The sequence below is a fragment of the Neopsephotus bourkii genome, unplaced genomic scaffold (assembly GCF_033783945.1).
Source record: "Neopsephotus bourkii isolate Nb327-2 ecotype Australia unplaced genomic scaffold, CSIRO-AGI_Nbou_v1 NB_1080, whole genome shotgun sequence".
Taxonomy (NCBI): Eukaryota; Metazoa; Chordata; class Aves; order Psittaciformes; family Psittacidae; genus Neopsephotus; species Neopsephotus bourkii.
The window spans coordinates 369,948-388,233 of record NW_026901568.1 but is presented as its reverse complement, the minus strand read 5'-3'; the positions used below and the strand labels follow the sequence as shown (position 1 = coordinate 388,233).

Genomic DNA, 18,286 nt, shown 5'->3' with positions numbered 1-18,286 from the left:
TGAGGTGGTTTCTAACACCCTAAGTCCTCGCACGTTTGACTGAGGTGCTGGTTTCATGAGGGTTTAGCCCTCAGCAAACTTATGAAGCTCCAGGAAAATCAGCAGAAGTTATGTGCTTGGGAGATCTAGCCAATTCATGTGCATGGCTGAATGGGAGTTGGTAGCATTAGCAAATATGTCCTGAGAAATATTAAGTAAAAAGTACATTTTTCTGTGATGTTTCTATGATTTTGAGGGAGGTAGTGTTTAAAAATAGTAGCACAACTTATAAATATGTATAATTAGATTGGAGTGTGGATGGTTCTTAATCCAAAAAAACCCCAGCCCCTTATCTCAGAATCATAGAAATGCATTGCACTCATAATGTGTTGTCATAAATATGTGTTTGTGGGTAAGTTGATGTGTGGCAGCCATTGCGTTGCTTCTAATTGCGAAATATGCTTAACAAAGAATTGAACCCAACTAAACTATGAATATGATTTGGTCAGTGTTGACTCGTAATAAGCCCCTTTATTTTTTCTTCAACATCTTTTCACCTTTTCCTTCCCCACATCATTTTTATGTTATTCCCTACTCACAATGTTCTTTCACTCAACTGCTTCCTTTTCTGCCTCCAGGATGAGATTCTGTGCCAAATCAATGCTTCTATCTGACTGGCTCTTTCTGGTCTATGTGTTAATGGTCTGCTGTAAATTGTTGTCCGCCTCTAGCCACCATCCCCGGGGGCACACAGGTAGGAGATTTTAAACTCATTATGTGCTACTGAGACCAATTAATACTACTTGCAGAATGTTACAGCCCACTTTTTAGCATTGGTAATTGATGAGGTTGTTGGCAGCATGTTATAATCAGTGCAATGGGTTAAAAATATATCAACAGCAAGAAAAATATGAGTTATTGTAATTTTTCATGGGTTTTCTCAAGTAATTTTATGTCCTGAATCTCACAAGACAGTCTTTGGAGTGACTTCATGACTGCTAGGAATTTGGGATTTGTTTTTGTTGTTTTGCTTTATTATTATCCAAAGATATTCTGAAATGCGTCTTTGTCTTCTCTCTCCTAATCTGGTTGTTATCAAGAGACTTTGTAACAGTATCATTGGCTCTGGTAGGCAATAGATCAAAGTTCTCAGGCTTATGTTAGCCAGTTCATTCACTTAAATTTAAACACAAATACTGAAGTCTGGTTTAGTTCAGCTTGTGGTATGCTCCTTCTTTTCCCAGCTTGCATAGTGAGGCAAACAGAAAGGTAATTGCATTTAAGAGGATAGACTCTTGTAGTAGGGTATATCTATTGGGCACAATGTAGTACTTTCTCAGAAAAGACAGAAATGGCTCAGAACAAGTTGGATTGGCTTCATGAAGTACCAGACTGGACCTTTGATATAACATCTCTGTGCTAGGGGGAATGGCTTTAAGATGAAAGAAGGTAGATTTAGATTAGATATAAGAAGAAGTTATTTTCTGTGAGGGTGCTGAGGCCCTGACACAGGTTGCCCAAAGAAGCTGTAGCTGCCCCATCCTTGGCAGCATTCAAGGGGCTTTGCGCAACCTGGTCTAGTGAAAGGTGCCCCTGCTCATGGCAGGGGGTCTGGACTAGCTATCTTTGAAGGTCCCTTCTGACCCAAATCATTCTATAATGCCTTAGATCTACATGCAATGTTCTTAGCTCTGAGCCAGACTCCTGTGTGTCCGGGTTTAATGTTAGCATCCACTTCAGCTCAGCACTAGGAAGTGGGGATGCATTTGTTAGAGGCTCCATCCTCCAGATGAGACAACCTATTGATCTCTTCCCTGGCTGCTTCCTGTGATCATCAGAGGCAGGAGCTGAAGTCTCCTTATCTGGGCACCAAAATCTCCAACGTCCTGGCAAGCAGGATTGACTGTGACCTGCATATAGCTGCTGTGTCTGTCTACATGTCCATCAGCAGTGTGTGTACCTAAGAGCTGCACAAACCACCTCCAGCTCTGTGTTCCCTGGTACTGTGCAGCACTCGTGTTTGCCATAAGACACAGTCACAGGTTATGGAGAATAAATGACATTGCTTTAAAAGCCCACAAAGTAATTTCAGAGAATACAGTGTTAGAGGATGATCCATATTATTGCTTTGCAGGTAGCTGTTATGGAAACTAGTTGAACCACTTCAATGAGGAAGGGGGCCTATGCACAATGACAAGTTAATTAGGCCCTCTTGACCTTTCCTGTAAACAACTGTTGCTCAGTAGATCATTTCAGAGCCAACTACACAGCAAAACCTGCAGAACAGCCTTCTGCAGCTTTTGTCTTTCAAGGAAGAGTCTTGTAGAAAGAAATGTTATTTTTGTCTTTTAAAAATGTACTTAGCATGTGTACCGAAGGGAAATACCCATAATGAGGCAGTAGTGATCCTGTGTTGTAGGATGAACAATCTTTGTGTATTATGTAAATCATCGCAGTCGTTTTAACATAACATTTTGGAATGCTTGGCTGCATAGTTTTAATTGACACTAAGAATTCTTTCCCCCATATTAAAGAAGTACTCAGATTTGACTGTAGAACACAATCAAGCTGCTTGACTGTTAAGCAGATTTAAGTACTGTGTTTTCTCTGGTAGGCTAAAAAAAGATTCTGCTTTTCATTAATAGTTTGGTCATAGATTATAGAACTCTTTTTCAAATAGATACCCTTGAAGCTGGGACATTCATGCACCTTTTTAGACTTCGGTATCATATTCTTCCCCAAACATGAGCTTTTCTCATGCATACATGGAAACTATCCCATCCCACTTTATTATTTCATGTAGCAATGAAACAGTCATCCCATTTTTTGATCCACCAGCTCCCTGTGTCTGTCCTATGGCATCACAGAGCATTCAGAAGGCTTTGGGGGCTCTCCTCAAGGGGCTTGTGTTTCCCAGCCTCATTTTATCTTTGCTGTTTGATATACCACCCAGATTGACCTTCTAATGTATGGTCAGATGGAATCTGATATGTGAGCAAGACAGTGTCTTGTTCACCAGGAAAGCAAATAACTTAGCTGTTTTAGTGTAGCCTGTTTTGTGGAAAGCAAATAATTAGCCTCCTTTGTTTAATACAAATTAGCATGTTCTTGGATGGCAATTGAGATAACATTCTTCCATTCAATAAACAACATTAATATTTTTCAAAGTAAAATGTCCTGAAGCACATCAGGGGGATGAATTCAAGCTCTGGGTTTAGCAAAGCCTTTATCTGGTGTCCCTTAGGTCAAGTAGTTGTAACCTGACAGGAGTGTACTGAGGTGGGAAATATGAGCTGTTTATAAGACCGGGATCCTTCAGGAGGCTCTGGGTTTTAGGAACATACTGTGTCTGCTCCTGAAAATGAGCATGTTTCAAGCTATGTACTTGCCATCACTAGTGGCTTTTGAAAAAGTGCTTACTCATCAAGGCTAAAGAAGTTTATTAACTAAGAGCAGGCAATAGAATTTAAGAAGTGCAGATTGACTTCTTTCTTTTCAAAATGCTGCCATTTTTAAGGACCCTAATCTGGGAAAAGACAGTTATTGACTTTGGTCATGTTACATGGTGCCTGGAAGAATGACATTCAACAGCTGTCTCTGTAATATTCAGGCAGGAACAGAGACTAGATCTTTAAGGACCCAATAACCATTCTGTTTCTGAAAAGTGGGAGAGAATGCCACTGAGCAATCACTTTGACAAAAAAGGGCCTCTCCACTGTAATAAAGTGTAAGACAGAGCTGGCTCCTTCTTTTGTTCTGCAAAATATTCTCCACATCTAATAACTGTTAGTGAAGAGACTGTTCAATCTAGCAAGCCAATTCTGCCATTGCTTTGAAGCAGTTTGGATCTTGAGCCTAGCTTAGAGGCCACAGACTGTTTTTCATTCGAACACTGTAATTGCTTTGACTGGCAGAGTTAACTAGGCAAAAGGTAGAAGAGAAATGTTCCTTCACATTACCATTATCTCACTGAAGATGCTGCTCATGCAGGTTATTTCAACAGGCTTCCTGTACGTCTATGTAGAGAAGACAAGTCAGAATATTCATCTGACTTTGTGGCTCTGAATTACCCTTGTAGAGTTTGCCTTTTGCACTGACAGTAACTGAGAGAAGCATAAGCACCAACCTTACTATGGCTATTTAAAATTGGGCAGTATTTCAGGCTCCCAGAGTACCTAACTGATACCAATATAACTATCAATTCCATGCTGTGCTGAATGAAGCAACATACATTTAGTAACAGAGGAGATTTGTTTCCACCTCACTGCTATAAGTCAGGATCCACACATGATGAATCATTGAAAAGACACTTCCTCAGGTCACCTCACGGCAGGACTGGACTTGCAGACCATTAATTGGCATAGCCAGCTGAGCAGTTTCTATCATGAATTAACAGTGCAGCCTGGCTTTTCTGAGACTGCTGTGTTTTATGTGAGGATGCTTACCTGAAATGCTGCCAGCCTCCTTCTACTTGCTGAAGGTTCTGGATTTTTTGAAAGCCCATTATTACTAATATGCCTGGAATCCGTGTATTTAATGAACATCCATCTGCAGTTTTAAGCAGAGCCAAAGTTGTCTCTGAATTGTTTTACTCAGTTCAAGTTATATTTTTTCTTTGTGATTTAAAGTGAAGACATCAGTGATAATGTAGCTGGTAGCTGTTTGCTTGCTTGCTGCACCTGCAGGATGGTGCAGATCGTAGGGAGAAATCACTGTCTGTGTCTGAGTGCACTGGGACAGCTTGCTTTTCTGGCCTACCAGAGGAGTAAGCACCAACTTCTTTTCATGGAGTTTATTCCTTGTTTCGCTGCAAGACTGCTTTATTTACAGAGTTATTGGAGGTTAAATGGCACAAATCGTGTTAAAAATGGCAGTGGCAAGGAAATATGCATGACTAGAGACTGGGAAGTGTGTTTGGGAGGGAATTGTCACCAGCCTGAGCTGTTGTAAACTCTATGTCTTTGCTTAGTAAAATCCAGCTGAAAGTGTAATTTGCTGCCTGGCATTTTAGACGTGATCTCCAGCAACCAGAATGCTGCCCTAACTGGTTTTCAGGGGACCAGTGATTTCCACCACCTGTGAAAGGCGAGCTTCTTTTGTAGATTCTGCTGAGCAGGGCCTGAAGTGAGACCTGAGATAATTTTCTGGGATTCCATGAATGTTCTCCTTCGTTTTCTTCTGATGGATGCTTGAACAAGGAGAGACACATAGTGAAAGGCTTGGCTTGTGTAAGAGCAATCTGAGGGAATAATGCGGCAGTGCACTTGATGCAGAAGACAAAGCCTCTCCTTGCTGCTGCTCCCTTTCTGCCCTGCCTATGGCTCACAGAAAACAATCTTTTTCAGAACGTGTCTGTATCTTTTTTTGTCCTTCTTTGGTTGCTAACTGCAGAGGTGCTGATCTGACCTATCAGAGGGATGGGCAAAGTCACTTGTTTGTCATAAGCAATAGCCCTCTTGTCATTTGGTAGTGGCAAGTATTGTATGTACATGGACCTGAGGCCAAAATCTATCCTTGATAGATCCAGACCAGACCTGCTGAAGGCAGTACAGAGGGTATGCGTTGAATGAGGTGTTTAATAGTTCTTTTCTGTGTCCCAAACAGCACAGAGAAGTCAGTGCTTTGGAGGAGTGGAAGAATCACCCCCTAAACCTCCATACCACACTGGGAAAGTACATACTTCATTGCCCTTTATTAGGCAGTGAGGAAAGACTAGCAGCCTCTGATAGGTAAAACCTGGATGTGTTGTCAATGTGGGGTGTCAAATAGGCATCAGATGAAGAAATGAACATCACAGTAAAGGCATTCAGTGATGCTGTTGGACTGGACCTGGGGGCTGAGTGGCAGGTGGACATAAATGATGCTGAGAACATCCCAGACAGGAGCCTGTTCCTTTATGCACAAAGAAGCAAATCATGTGCTGAGGTGTGTATCAGACACTGGTTGGATTTGCAGGACCCCCCCCCCTCGTTGCCCCCCCCCAAGCTCTTTTTTAATTCTGAATGTGAAATGTCGCTGTCAGCTGGAATTCAGAACTGTCAATACCTCTTGATCATGTTTTTGGTTTTGGATGGTCTGATAGACTGGATAGTTCTGCATCTATTGCAGATTTTCACAGCTTCTAGGAATTTGTGGACAGGATCCTGGCCCTGTTGGAGTCACAGGAAAAATTCCTCCTTTACATAGGCTCTAGGACTTTACCTGCTTAACTGAAGGCTGTGTGTGTGAAAAATGCAGCTTTCTCTTAGAAATATTGCTGCTTTCAAGGAAAAAGGGGAAACCCAGGCTTCCTGTTTTCCCCTTATTTTGGGTTTGGGGCATCATTCTTTCAGTGCTATCGGGTAGCCATGGGCTTGGTTCCCAGCTCCACCAGAGGGCTCTGCAAGGCTGCGAAAGGGTTTCCAGTGCACAGTCACAGATGGGCACCCCTCTTACTTTCCCCTGGTTTATAGTAACTGTGCATTTTACTAATTAGAATTATGAGTACTTTGTATTTCAACGGGTCAGACGTGGTTAGTGCACAATAAACCTTAGCCCTCTTTGCTGTTTAACTCCTTTTATGTCTTAATGTTTTATTCAGCATGCTATTTATGTGTTTTAGTATCCACCTTCTAAATATAGGGTAGCTACAACATACAGCCCTGGCTGTAATCTCTTCGGGTAATAAGGTAGGCAAAGCAATTCAACTGAGGAATAGGTTCCCTTTAAGACAAAAAGGAGTGAAGTTCACTGTGTGGTTTGTTGGTGTATTTATTTTAGAGAAGGAAAAGAAGAGGCAGAAATACTTCTTATTTTCCTGATTTCTGCCCACCCCCTTAAATAACAATGAGAACTTTTAGGACATATGACAGATTTTGACAATGATTTCAATTTGGATGCATAGCTGTGTTACCAGTAAAGAGCCAATTTAGTGATAATCTAGTCTTTTATAGGGTAAAATGTAGCTTCTGGTATCATTTTCCATGAATGGAATGTGATTGTCTATGAAAAGACTTTCATATTCCAGGGATCTGGGGGGTGTGCGTGGAATTACAGACAAATCAGTGAATGTTCAGGGTTTGCACATCATATTTCATTATATTTCAAAAGGGGGGATGGACCATGTTCTGTAGCAAAAAGAAGATGGAGTTTCATTTACCACACAAATGGCCAAGTCCTGTATATCAACCGCTATAGTAGGAAACTGAAGCCAAGTTATTTTCCGCAGTATCAAACTGACCTTATTTTAAAGCCACTGGAGAAAGCTTGTGAAAACACTGTCTTTATTTTATTCATTTTACATTGACAGGATCATTTTTTTACACAGCTGTGATCTCAAATAAATGACAATCTTTATATTCCATTGACCAAGATTCTAGCTAAGAAAGCTTTCTTTGCTCTTCGTTTTAATCTTTGCTTTGTCTTAATCTTTGTCTGAATCTACTTCTCCCAACTTAGAACTTATATTTCCAATATAATATTTTTTTATTATATATATTTTATATACAGGTTTCTGCTAATGTGGGGAGAAAGAAATGGTTGGATAAGTGATAATCTACAAATAGGATGGAAAGCATCTTGTCCTAAGGGTTCAGCTGGACAAAGTGATACAACAAAAACTGGAATGTGTTCTACTCAGGAGCTCTACTCTGGGTTTGCATGAAGGTCAACACTTTGAGTCCTTAGGAGGATAGATGCTTGAGTAATGAAGGCACTAGATTAAAATGTGAAGGAATTGTATTGAATTACTTGCTCTGAAATCATTAAAAGTCCTTCCTAAGATGAAGTCCTGACCTTACTGAAGTGGGAGTTTGTGATTCTTTTGTGATTTAGTTTCCAGCCTGCTCTGGATATGTCATATGGTATTTCGGCCCCAGCAGAAAAGTTAGACTTCATAGTTATGATTTTATGAACACTTAAGCCAGTCATTTTTACAGAATTCGTCAGTCAGTGTTTTGCAAATCACTGCCATTTTAAGGGATGGAAAGTGCTTTAGGGCCTGTTCTGCTATTGATCAACTTGTCTGTGTTTGCTGCATGGGCTGCATTGCCACAGCCTTACATTAATTGTAATAGGAGCACAGAATCTGTCCCAAACTTAAAGTCCAATTTCAGTGTAATTGTAAGGCCTTGTGCCACTGGAGAGTTTCATCCCGAATGAGTGACTGCACAGGCTTGAATAAAAGTCCACAGAAATGGATAGCAGTTTCTGCTGATTTGGTGATTTAGACTTTGTGTCTACTTTTGTCTGTGCTGTCAAATGAAGGGGCATTCCAAAGCAGGTTTGGACATGCTGACCCTCTGTGCTGGCTTCCATTTGAGCATGGTTTTGGCTGTTGGTGGGTGCAAAATATTCACCCTATATTTAAAAGCAGGAAATTAATTGTCATACTTGGCTGTAGCAGCAAACGCACCCCACCTCCTAATCCACTCAGACTGAAGAAGTGCTCAGCTCTGCTCTCATGCCAAGTACAGTATTTTCCCCTGCCAGCGAGCTGTCCCTCAACATTAGCTTGAAAGTTTACAGTGTTGATGTGTCTGCTTTCAAGGACACGTTTGAGCAAGCATTTCTTCTTAGAAACCAGAAAATGTTTAATTAATAATGGAAGAACCTGGAGATGGATGTTTTTTTTTTTAACTCACATGTAAGTGTTTTGTTGGCGCAGCACCTCCAGATTGCTGCCGATAGCCCTTTGCTGCAGCTGTCTGTTCATCAGTGTTTGGCAGCAGTCTTGCATTCCTTCAGGAGAGCAACAACTGGTAGAGGACAATGGATTCTGAATCTAGAGATTAAAGATGTCTTGTAGGGTTCAGCAGGGTAATCTCCCCTCATCAGCCTGGAGATGCTATCCATCAGCACAGGAGTGGAGGCTACATCTGGCATTCATTATCTTCCACTGTGGCAGACTTTAACAATACCCTCCAAATGACAGAACTTATAAGTAGAAAATTCTAGGGTCAACAGTTCTATTGTTTAGTGTTTGACCTGCCTTTATTTATTTTGTCCCCTTTCTTTCTTTCCTCTCTGTTTCTGTGATGGGCATCATCCATATGCCTTGCACATGATGGTTGCTATTTTTTGTTTTAAGAAATAATGACCAGGGAAGTTTGAGGCATGATTTCTCTTAGCTTTACTTACTGCTTTCATCTTCCTGATATCAATTCTTCCATTGGCATCCTAAAATGCAGTGAATATTTTGGAATAAACAGTTTTCTTTTACTGTCTTTTTTGCACAGAGACAGATTTTTGCAAATTAGCTTGGTGTGTTGTACTTCTGGGGTGGAATGGCAAGATCTGCGTGTAACAGATCATGATCGTGTTAACCAGTCTTTGTATGGTTTTGCACGTAGCTGATTTTAGTTTCATGGTGGCTGTTGATGCCTGATAGCAAAATGAAATTGTAGGCAATTGTAAAGCAAAAATTAAGATGTAGCAAGGTAAGCTTTCCTGTGCATCTGATTTTCAATTTGCTTGAGAAATCTTATCTCCTGTGCTCTGAACATCCTTTCTTCTGTAGCTCCTTTTTCTGTGGGAGGTTTCCTTTTACATAGCAGGAAATACAAGTTGATAGAGGGCATGCTGACCTTCTTCCTTTGTGCTGCCCCTGGATTGGCACTGGATGGGACACGAAGATGAGGCTATTCAAGGGCTCTGAGGTGGCATTAGCCTACTTGGTTAGAGTACAGCTCTCTTTCCACAACAGTGCAAAAGAGGAGAGAGAGACTGAATGCAAGTCGCTCGTTCATAGCTACGACCTTTGTAAGGTACCGGATTGGATTCAGTGTTCTTCCTAACCCAATACACAGCACAGTGAAAGACAAAATTGCTTGGAAAAAAGCAAAAGTATCTGTTTTCCCTATAAATATTTATTTACATCTGTTTTATACTACCCTATACACCATACAATATGAAAGCATCAAGGCTTTCTGACATGTTCCCTCCTGCCACAGTCCCAGTGATGTTGTTTGCATAGTCTGGGGATAGAATAAGAAGTATATCGAAACACTGGAAGTTATGGAGCCAGATTACTGTATTTCATGAATAAGCAATAATTGTGAAAACATTTTGTGCCACTCTCCACCAATTTTATCTTTAAAATGGGGCAAAATAAATACCTTGTAACCCAAAGGAATGGTGCCTGTCCTCTTATGACTTACTGTTTTGCAGAGATGTCCTCTTCAGAGGCGATCAGACAGGAAGATCTTTGACTGTGTATCATCACTGATGTTTGTTGCTACTCTTAAGTTTTCTTAGATTGTCTTTAGAAAATATAACTTACTGAAAGTATGAAAATCAAGTCAGAGCATAATTTGAAAGAAGTGCAAATTATGTCAGTTGGCAGAAATCATGCCAGAAACATGAGTGTCTGGCCCAAATTGTGGATATGCTGATGATTTCTGCCTATTGAGTCCTTGCAGCAGATGCTGGTATTCCTCCAACTGGAGAAAAATAAATCAAACAATAAAAAACCCCAAATTAAAGCAACAGAAATATCTCATCTAAGCCATGAATGTAGAAAGAGGTCCCCACTGTTCTCTAGGTGTAACTGATTGGAGTTGGCACTGTTGGGTCACGGAGGAATTAATATGTAACTGATACTTGTATTTTCAGCGTTTTTTAAATGTGTCTTGCCTTTTAAGAATGTCACTTGTTTGACTGTGTGTCACAAGGAGTTGCCTGGTTTTGGAAGTGGCTGCTCACAATGGAGGTTAATAATTTCCTTAGTTTGGGCTAATTTCCAGATTTTGTTGTACTTCCGAGGTTTCAGGAATGGGGAGGGAACAACATAGTGGATTTTATTATCAGTCCTATGCTTTTTCTTTTCTTTTGTTTGAACTACATAGGAAAAAGCACTAGTTTGACATTGAATTTGGAAATACTATGGCAGGCATCCTATTTTTCTCCCCCTGCCACACACTATTTTTACTGGAAATACAAAACCCACACAAGTTTGTATTGACATTCTTTAGAAATGGACTAAAATTCTTTCCCTCAGCAAAATGCAATTTACTGCAAGGGATGCCACAGTCCCCAGACAAGGAGCCAGGATAATTAGCCTACAACTGACAAATAAGTCTGCTATGCTAATGTAAAGAAACATCCTTTTATCAGACTCTATCACATGGTAGTTTATGCCAAGCTAGAGAGAAAAGAGAGTTTACTCTGGAAGTATAGCCTCTTCTGGGGGAACACGTCTAATCCAATGGTGACTATGGAAAGCATTTTCTTGACCCTTCTGCAGTGTCACAGGATTTGAATTAACTGAATTCTGGATCTGAATCAAGGCGCGAGCAGGGCTTTTTGCAAAATCACTTCCATTTTTCTGTAGCAAGAGCTGTGTCAAAACAGCATTAAAAAGAACTATGGCTGCAGAATGACCAGTTTAGCAGAGAGATAAAGGTGATCCAGCATTCTCTGTGTTGCCTCTCAACAAAAGAGAAGGGTCTTTGCCCCAAGTGCTTCAGTCTAAATAAGCAGCAACAAGATGGAATAACTACTCTGGCAGCCAGGCTCACTGAAAGCAAAGCAATACAAGGTGTTTGTCAGCAGAACATGATGTGCTTTACAAATGAAGTGTGATTATTCTCATTTAACAGATGGGGGGCTGAAACATACATGTGTACGTGGTGAATGCTTCCAGATCTTGAGAACAAATTGGACTCAGTTGCAGAGCAGTGCCAAAGGTCACATTTAGATTGCCTTGCCTGTCACTTGGTGGCTGGGCTACTATTTGTGCAAACAATGCAGAGCAGCACTTAAATACCATCATTGTGCTGTGCTGGCCACCTACAGTGAGGGCATACACCTGTCAAAGCTGACAAGTGATTGTTAAGCTCCTTCCCAAACTTATTTACAATATTTCTTAGTCCAGAGTCCGTTAGATGACTTGATCAAAAGGCCATGTAAAGAAATTCAAGTTTTTAATCATCAGTAACATTTTGCATTGAGTGCTAAATACTTCGTTCTTACAGATAGTGCATTTTGCTCACTGTATATTTTTAATGGAGTATGCATGGGCTTTCAGTCTGTTAGATGGTAAACAGTATTAGCAAGGTCATTGCATGACCGAGGAAAAACTACATGTTGTGAGATGATAAATTCAATCAGGGACAAGCCATGGAAAGATGTCTGGTTTGTAGCAGCCTCAGCAGATGGTTATAATGAGACAGTGGATACTGCTAATTGCCACTGCTCTTGCATTAGCATGTTCACTAAGAACTGGTTTGCCACTTGCCTGCGGGGATGGGGAGAGAAGTGGGGTCCTTCTGTCTGTGACAGGTGACAAGACTGTCTCCCCATTCAGTACATAGAAAACCAGAATGCAAGGACTGCTCTTTCACTTCGGTCTTCCAGCAGTTCTGATGGCTCTAGTAGGATCCATCTCGGGGGGTGCCTGCAGCACTCTGGCACTGCACAGTTGAAATGACTGATTGATAGCATCACTTTTCAGGGCTTGCAGTGTCTGAGCTTCTCCAAAGACAAGGGCAGTACAGTTCCTCACCACCATTTGACCAGCCACAGTGGTAGAAACCTTAAAAGTACAACCAAGTCCTAGGACAGAATCAAGATGCTCAACATTCTGGCTCACACAAAACCAATAAGGTGTTTTTAGCAAGACACTATTTCCCTGTGAAGTTGGTGTGACTGCTTAGTTGAAGAATGAGATACAGGACTAAATAAAAGGAAAGGTACTTCTGATTTATGGTGGAGGTACTAGACAGGGTGAGAAGCATGAAACAAAGATGCTGATCATTGGAGTTATCTGGGTACTGTGGTGTTTTTAGAGGCCCGTGCTGTAACAGAAGAGTTGCAATAGCATATGAGGATGTATTTCAGATCTTAATTCCATTTTGACTTAATGGATTTCTTAAATACCCGTCTTTCACTTTTCTCTTTACTTTTATTCCTGTATCTGTTTAAAAATCAGTAAGTAGTGGTTTGGGGTTTTTTTTTTAAAGGTCAGTGACATTATGCTGGAAATAAAGCATTAAGAAAAGAATTTATGAATATAAAAAGACAGTATGAAATACACAAGGATAAACACTGTGCTTCAATAAGAGTGTGAATAAAGAGCAACATCCAGTTGAGAAATGTTCTCTGGGGCAAAGAGAGCTACTTGTTACTTTTTGCATAAATCTGATGACTTAAGCTCTCTGCTCTGTGAAAGGAAGATAATGTCAGGCTGATTGATAGGATGAACAGGACATGACAGTCTTCAAGGAGGAAGAAATGCAGAAATCACTTTCAGTGGAGACAGGATCTCATGATGTTGTTGAGCACTTGATAAGCTAATTGAAATTCAAAAATCACATTCAATGATGAAATGAGAGGGAGACAAATAGGTCTGAGCTAATGATTACATACCCTCTGGACCAGAATCAGAGATTAAATATTGTACGTTTTCAGTTAATTCTGCTGTCCTGTATCCAAATAAGTGTTAAAGTTTAAAACATGATGAAGCAGTAACCTGGTAGAAGTGTGCAAAGGCTGAGATTATTCTTCATGTTATGTATGCAGGTCTTGTCTATGCAATGTTTGTGTGGCTGTGCAAGTTATGTATGGCTTTAATGCCATAGTTAATTATTTTTTAAAGGAAAATGGGCTTTTTGTGTTTTGGTATATGCTTGGTTTGGGGGTTATTGGTACAAAGGACAATTGTTTACTGACAAAACATAGTTATCTTAAATTAATCCTTCTGAAATTAAGCATCAATAGTGTCCTGGGCCTTGGTGTCTTGCTCAGAGAGAGCTGAACAGAACATATGGCAGAAAATAAGGGCAGATATACTTGCAGATTCTTTGTAGAAATCTGAGTTGGTGTCTAGTGCAATGTATAGCACATGCTCAGAGAGCAGCTCTAAGTTTTGTCTGTGATTCCAGCAGAACACTGTTTCTAGCACCCAGGATTTCCTGGAGAGTAGAGGGGCTCTGACTGTATCCTGATTTTCAGGAAGGTTACATGGACAAATAAGACAACATATGTCAGTTTTTCTGACTGCTTTACAAAAACCAAGGTAATCAAAGAGTTAGGCTGATAAGCACAAGTCCTCAGTACTTAAACCAGATGAAACATGAATTGTGGTTCTTCCATTCTGCTGATGGTTTAGCTGGATGTCAATACTGGTAGATGATGTTTATGGGCACAGTTCACCTGCGTGTACCAAAAAGAAAGCTTCATCCCCTTTGTTGCTGACTGCTATATCACTACACCTGTTTGAAAGAGCTCTGTGTAGTGGGATTTGATGCTGTAGCTAAAATGATAATTTTATGTTCCTAGTAGTAATTTTACAGGAAATATTATAAAGGTGTGAAAAATATGGACATAAGCAAGAGTCAGTCTCAGCAGCATCTCATGGTTTCAGAAAGCAGTGTCCTGATTGTGCAACCAGACCACTGAGGAAAGCTCTGTCTTTTCCTCTCTCCGAGTCTGATGTCAGTCCACTTCCCGCTGCTTTCCCTCCATTCTCCTTCATTTGCTGGAGAAGTTCTTGTGTATTGATGTCTTGCTGTAGACTCTTATTAGCATCAGAAATCTATCTTCTTCATAAATTGCCCTGTAGACTGTACCCTGACAATTTGAGTTGGCTTTAAATTGTTGTCATTGCCTCTGCTTCATCATCCACAAGTAATGATGTTGATAATGAAAATGTTATGCTATCATTTATGAATTCTGAGCCCCTCTGTTATCTATGAGGACATGCTAAGTAGATAGCAGAGTATCAGAGTCCCATTTTGCTCCACACGTCTATATTCAGAGCTCCCAAGTACTGAAACAAGGCAGATAGGGGATTTTAAAGCCAGATATAACAAGATGTTAGATACCTATCACTGCAGAGTAGCAGTCAGTAGGATTTTTCAAATGCATTTATGAGAGGTAGTTGCAGAACTTTCAGTTTAACTGCAATGAAATTTGTAGGTTTGAAAACCTGAAATTTGTGATGGTCTAAGCTGAGACCCTGCAAGTTAGGAAGCTCTGTGCAACCATTCCTCTGTCAGCTCCAGCATCTTGAAACAGCTAAACAGCTGCAGGATCGAAGCGAATCAGGTCTATAGAGTGATTTCACAGGCAGCACCAAGAATGAGCCTCTATTGTCCGTGTGCAGGAGTAGCAGACTGTTACAACAGTTCAGCACCTATTTTATTTTACTTTCTCTAAAAACTTTCGTCTTAGATGGCATTGACAGAAAGGCGCAGCTCTAAGTGTCAACCTGACAGCTACTCGGACTCAGCCGTTAATCATCGATCCTTACTCCAGTGCTATCTACTCGACCTCCCCACTGGATGGCAGCAGCAGAACACATCCATATGTTCCCTTTTTTGTCTAAAGTAATGGGACTGTCCAGATTAGAATATATTCTCCCAGATTTCATGTGGCTTTCTCCCTACTTAATCTTCTGTTGTTTGCCTCTGCGTATCCACGGAAGGCACAGCTTGGTCTTCAGTGTCCCCCTCTCACAGTGTCCAAGAATGCAGATTGTTGTACTAGATTGTCAAAGGGCCAGGGACCTGAGTCAGCCAGGGAGGAGGTGATGTGCCACTGTACCTAGTGTGGGTCAGACTGCAGCAATGACCAGCTCAGCTTGCTGAATATCAGGTAGAACTTTGCCTGAAAAGAGAACTGAGACTGAGCATTTCCCTTCCTATTTTTATGAGGTTGTACCAACAGAGATTAAAACAGGCAGGTATTTACCTCCAGATAGTGTGGACACATTTCCCACTGCTTAAGGAATGATCATCATCTTAGCAGGCTTTGTAATTAGATTTGACCTTGAGCAATCACACATGCCTCATGTTACTTGAAGCATTGTCTGAATTTTTGGGTCTATTTAAAATGTAAATTATGTTACTTAAAATTTATAACAACAGCTTGTGCAGCGTTATACCTTTAGAAGCACAACATATTACTTAACTAAATGTCCTGATTTTATGCTGAGTGCTCAGACCTACGATACTTTGCATATGTGCAAGAATTTAAATGGGATGCAGCTAACCCCCAAGGCTAACAATTCATTAGGATGAAAGTGTGGGCAGTTCACCTTAGCATCAGTGCTACATTCTTCAGCTATCTGTGTGTCAGGGCTGTACAGTATGGGAAAAAGAGATCTGTACAGTATGAGAAAGTCCCACAGAAATTAAAATATAACACCTACTTTCATTAGAGATGATCCTAAGTTTAAGAGGAAATTCTTGTATTTACTAGGGCGTGAATACGGTATTAAGTGGGTATGCTGAAGATAGTGCTGTTTGTCGTAAGCAGGAAACTAGAGATTAAAACACAGACTATTTACACAGAGCATTAGGGCCTATAAGTGCTGTAGCAGTGACATCCGGTGACTTTATTGTTATCAGCAATTCCACGGTAGTTCCTTTTGGATATGTAGTAGAGACTTAATACCAGCTGCAGGCCCTAGTGATGGTATAGGCAAGAATGTGGAGATAATAAAGTGAGGAAAATTATTATGTGGGAAGAAATGCAATCTTGGAGCTGGTACAGGCTTGATCTCTGTTGTGGCCTTCGATCTTGGAATGAAACAAGATTTTGGTAGCTTGTTCACCTCCTTCTCAACTTGCTTGCAGATATGGTGACGCAAACCTGTTTGAAATTTACCAACACAAGCCATGTGCACTGATTGAGTGCATCATCTGATGCTGCACAGTGGGAATTGAGGCTGTTTGACTTATGGGACTTTCCCATCTGTTGAATTTATCTGGTTGGCTTAAAAGCCTAAAGGGAAAGTCACTTTGAAGGCAGATTTGTTAGAAATAGAGATTTCTTAATTAGGGTTAATTGTGTCATTCAGAGGAGGTAACTGGTTAGCTATATTAGTCTAGCTCTCTGATTCACCCTTTGGGAGCTAATATCCCTAAGATACAAATACACCTCTGTATGTCCCAGGTGGCAGATGGTGGAAGATCCACGGAGAGGACAGAACATTGCTAACTGGCGGACACGTGAAATAATCCATATAAAACTGCGAGTTCAAGGGGAATTTGGAGATAGCATAGATGTGTACTGAGATTTTTTTCCTGTACAATCATTAAGAAATGATATTGTATAATCAAGAGGTAATTTATGTGGTTGTAATACTTTGCGTAAAAAGGCTGCTGTTAAGTAGATCCCTATGTTGGTGCTCTTGTTCCAAGTACTGGGATTAGCTGCAGGAGGCAAGAACAATGCTTTGGTTTTTGTCCTGAGCAAGTTGTTTCTTCTTTCTCTTTAGTTGTCTGTTCCATTTCCATTTGCTCTTGTGTATTGTGATACTTGTCAATCCAATAGTCCAGCATTCTGAATTAATTATGGAGTGCTTCAGAGTAAATAGAACAGGGAGTGTTGCAGAGAACAAGAGATGGCTGATTCTTCTGTGTTTAGTGAGATTTTTTTAATTCACAGTGCTTTCCAGAAATGAAACCATGTGTACACCTTACACTCAGCCTGAAAGACTGAAAGTTTCTCATGGAGCAGGGTATACATGATTTTACAGTCCCTCTAACTGCCACTGTTCCATTAGGTTTTGATTGTTAGATAGCAGCCTATGAGTGAGTAGCAACAAATGCTGAATGGGAAAGGTCATTGACCCAGGAGCACTGAAAACACCTTTTAGACACTTCTGGAAATCTTATCTATCAAGTCTAACTCTTGTTACTTCCCTTTTATTGAGCAATGCCACTCCTGATGCTGATATGACAGGGAAACACCAATGGCAGCTTGCCTATTACATCTCTTTAATTTTGTTTCATGTTCAGTGGCAGCTATAAAGTGTGTTTAGCAGGATCCCATAAATAACTTCAAGCTAAGAACAGAATAATGATGGAAATCAACTATTTAGTTAGCCAGATCATGTAACTGCAGTGTGATGTGTTGCCGGGAAGGATTTAGTGCAGGTTGCTCACGGAGTTGCTGTTTTGAACCTCCTTGAAACCTGGAGGAAGCCTAATTTGGGACATGTTATGGATTTCTTTATGTAATAGTTCTAAGAAGCCTTGCCCCCTGTGACCTAATTATGTCACCTGCACCTGCACAACTTTGTACTCATGCAAGAGCGCCACAAGGCATGTGAGCTTTGTAGTGATTTTTTTCTGTAAATTGGATTTCATCTTTTCTTTCCCCCCCTCCCACTACAAGCGGCTGATTTCAGTTTTACTTGAGGTTGGAGGCTGCACTGCTTTTTGTTTAGGGTTTGGCTGTGGGCTTTTGTGTTTGTTTGTTTGGCTGGTTTTTCTCCAAAAGCAAAGGATGTAATGATAAAACTCATTTGTCTTTTTAATCTTCACCTTGTAATTAGATCTAAGAGAGGCTGGGAAGAGATGCCAGGCAAGTAAGCTCTTTT

General features: G+C 40.6%; 1 protein-coding gene across 1 annotated transcript in view; it reads left to right on the top strand.

Moving 5' to 3' along the window:
• The window catches only part of TAFA4 (TAFA chemokine like family member 4), a 70,924-nt gene that overhangs the window by 27,141 nt on the left and 25,497 nt on the right, over positions 1 to 18,286 (top strand). Inside the window, exon 3 of the mRNA XM_061362069.1 lies at positions 618 to 733. Within this exon, the coding sequence (XP_061218053.1) occupies positions 618 to 733 (116 nt within the window). The remainder of the gene's footprint in view (positions 1 to 617; positions 734 to 18,286) is intronic.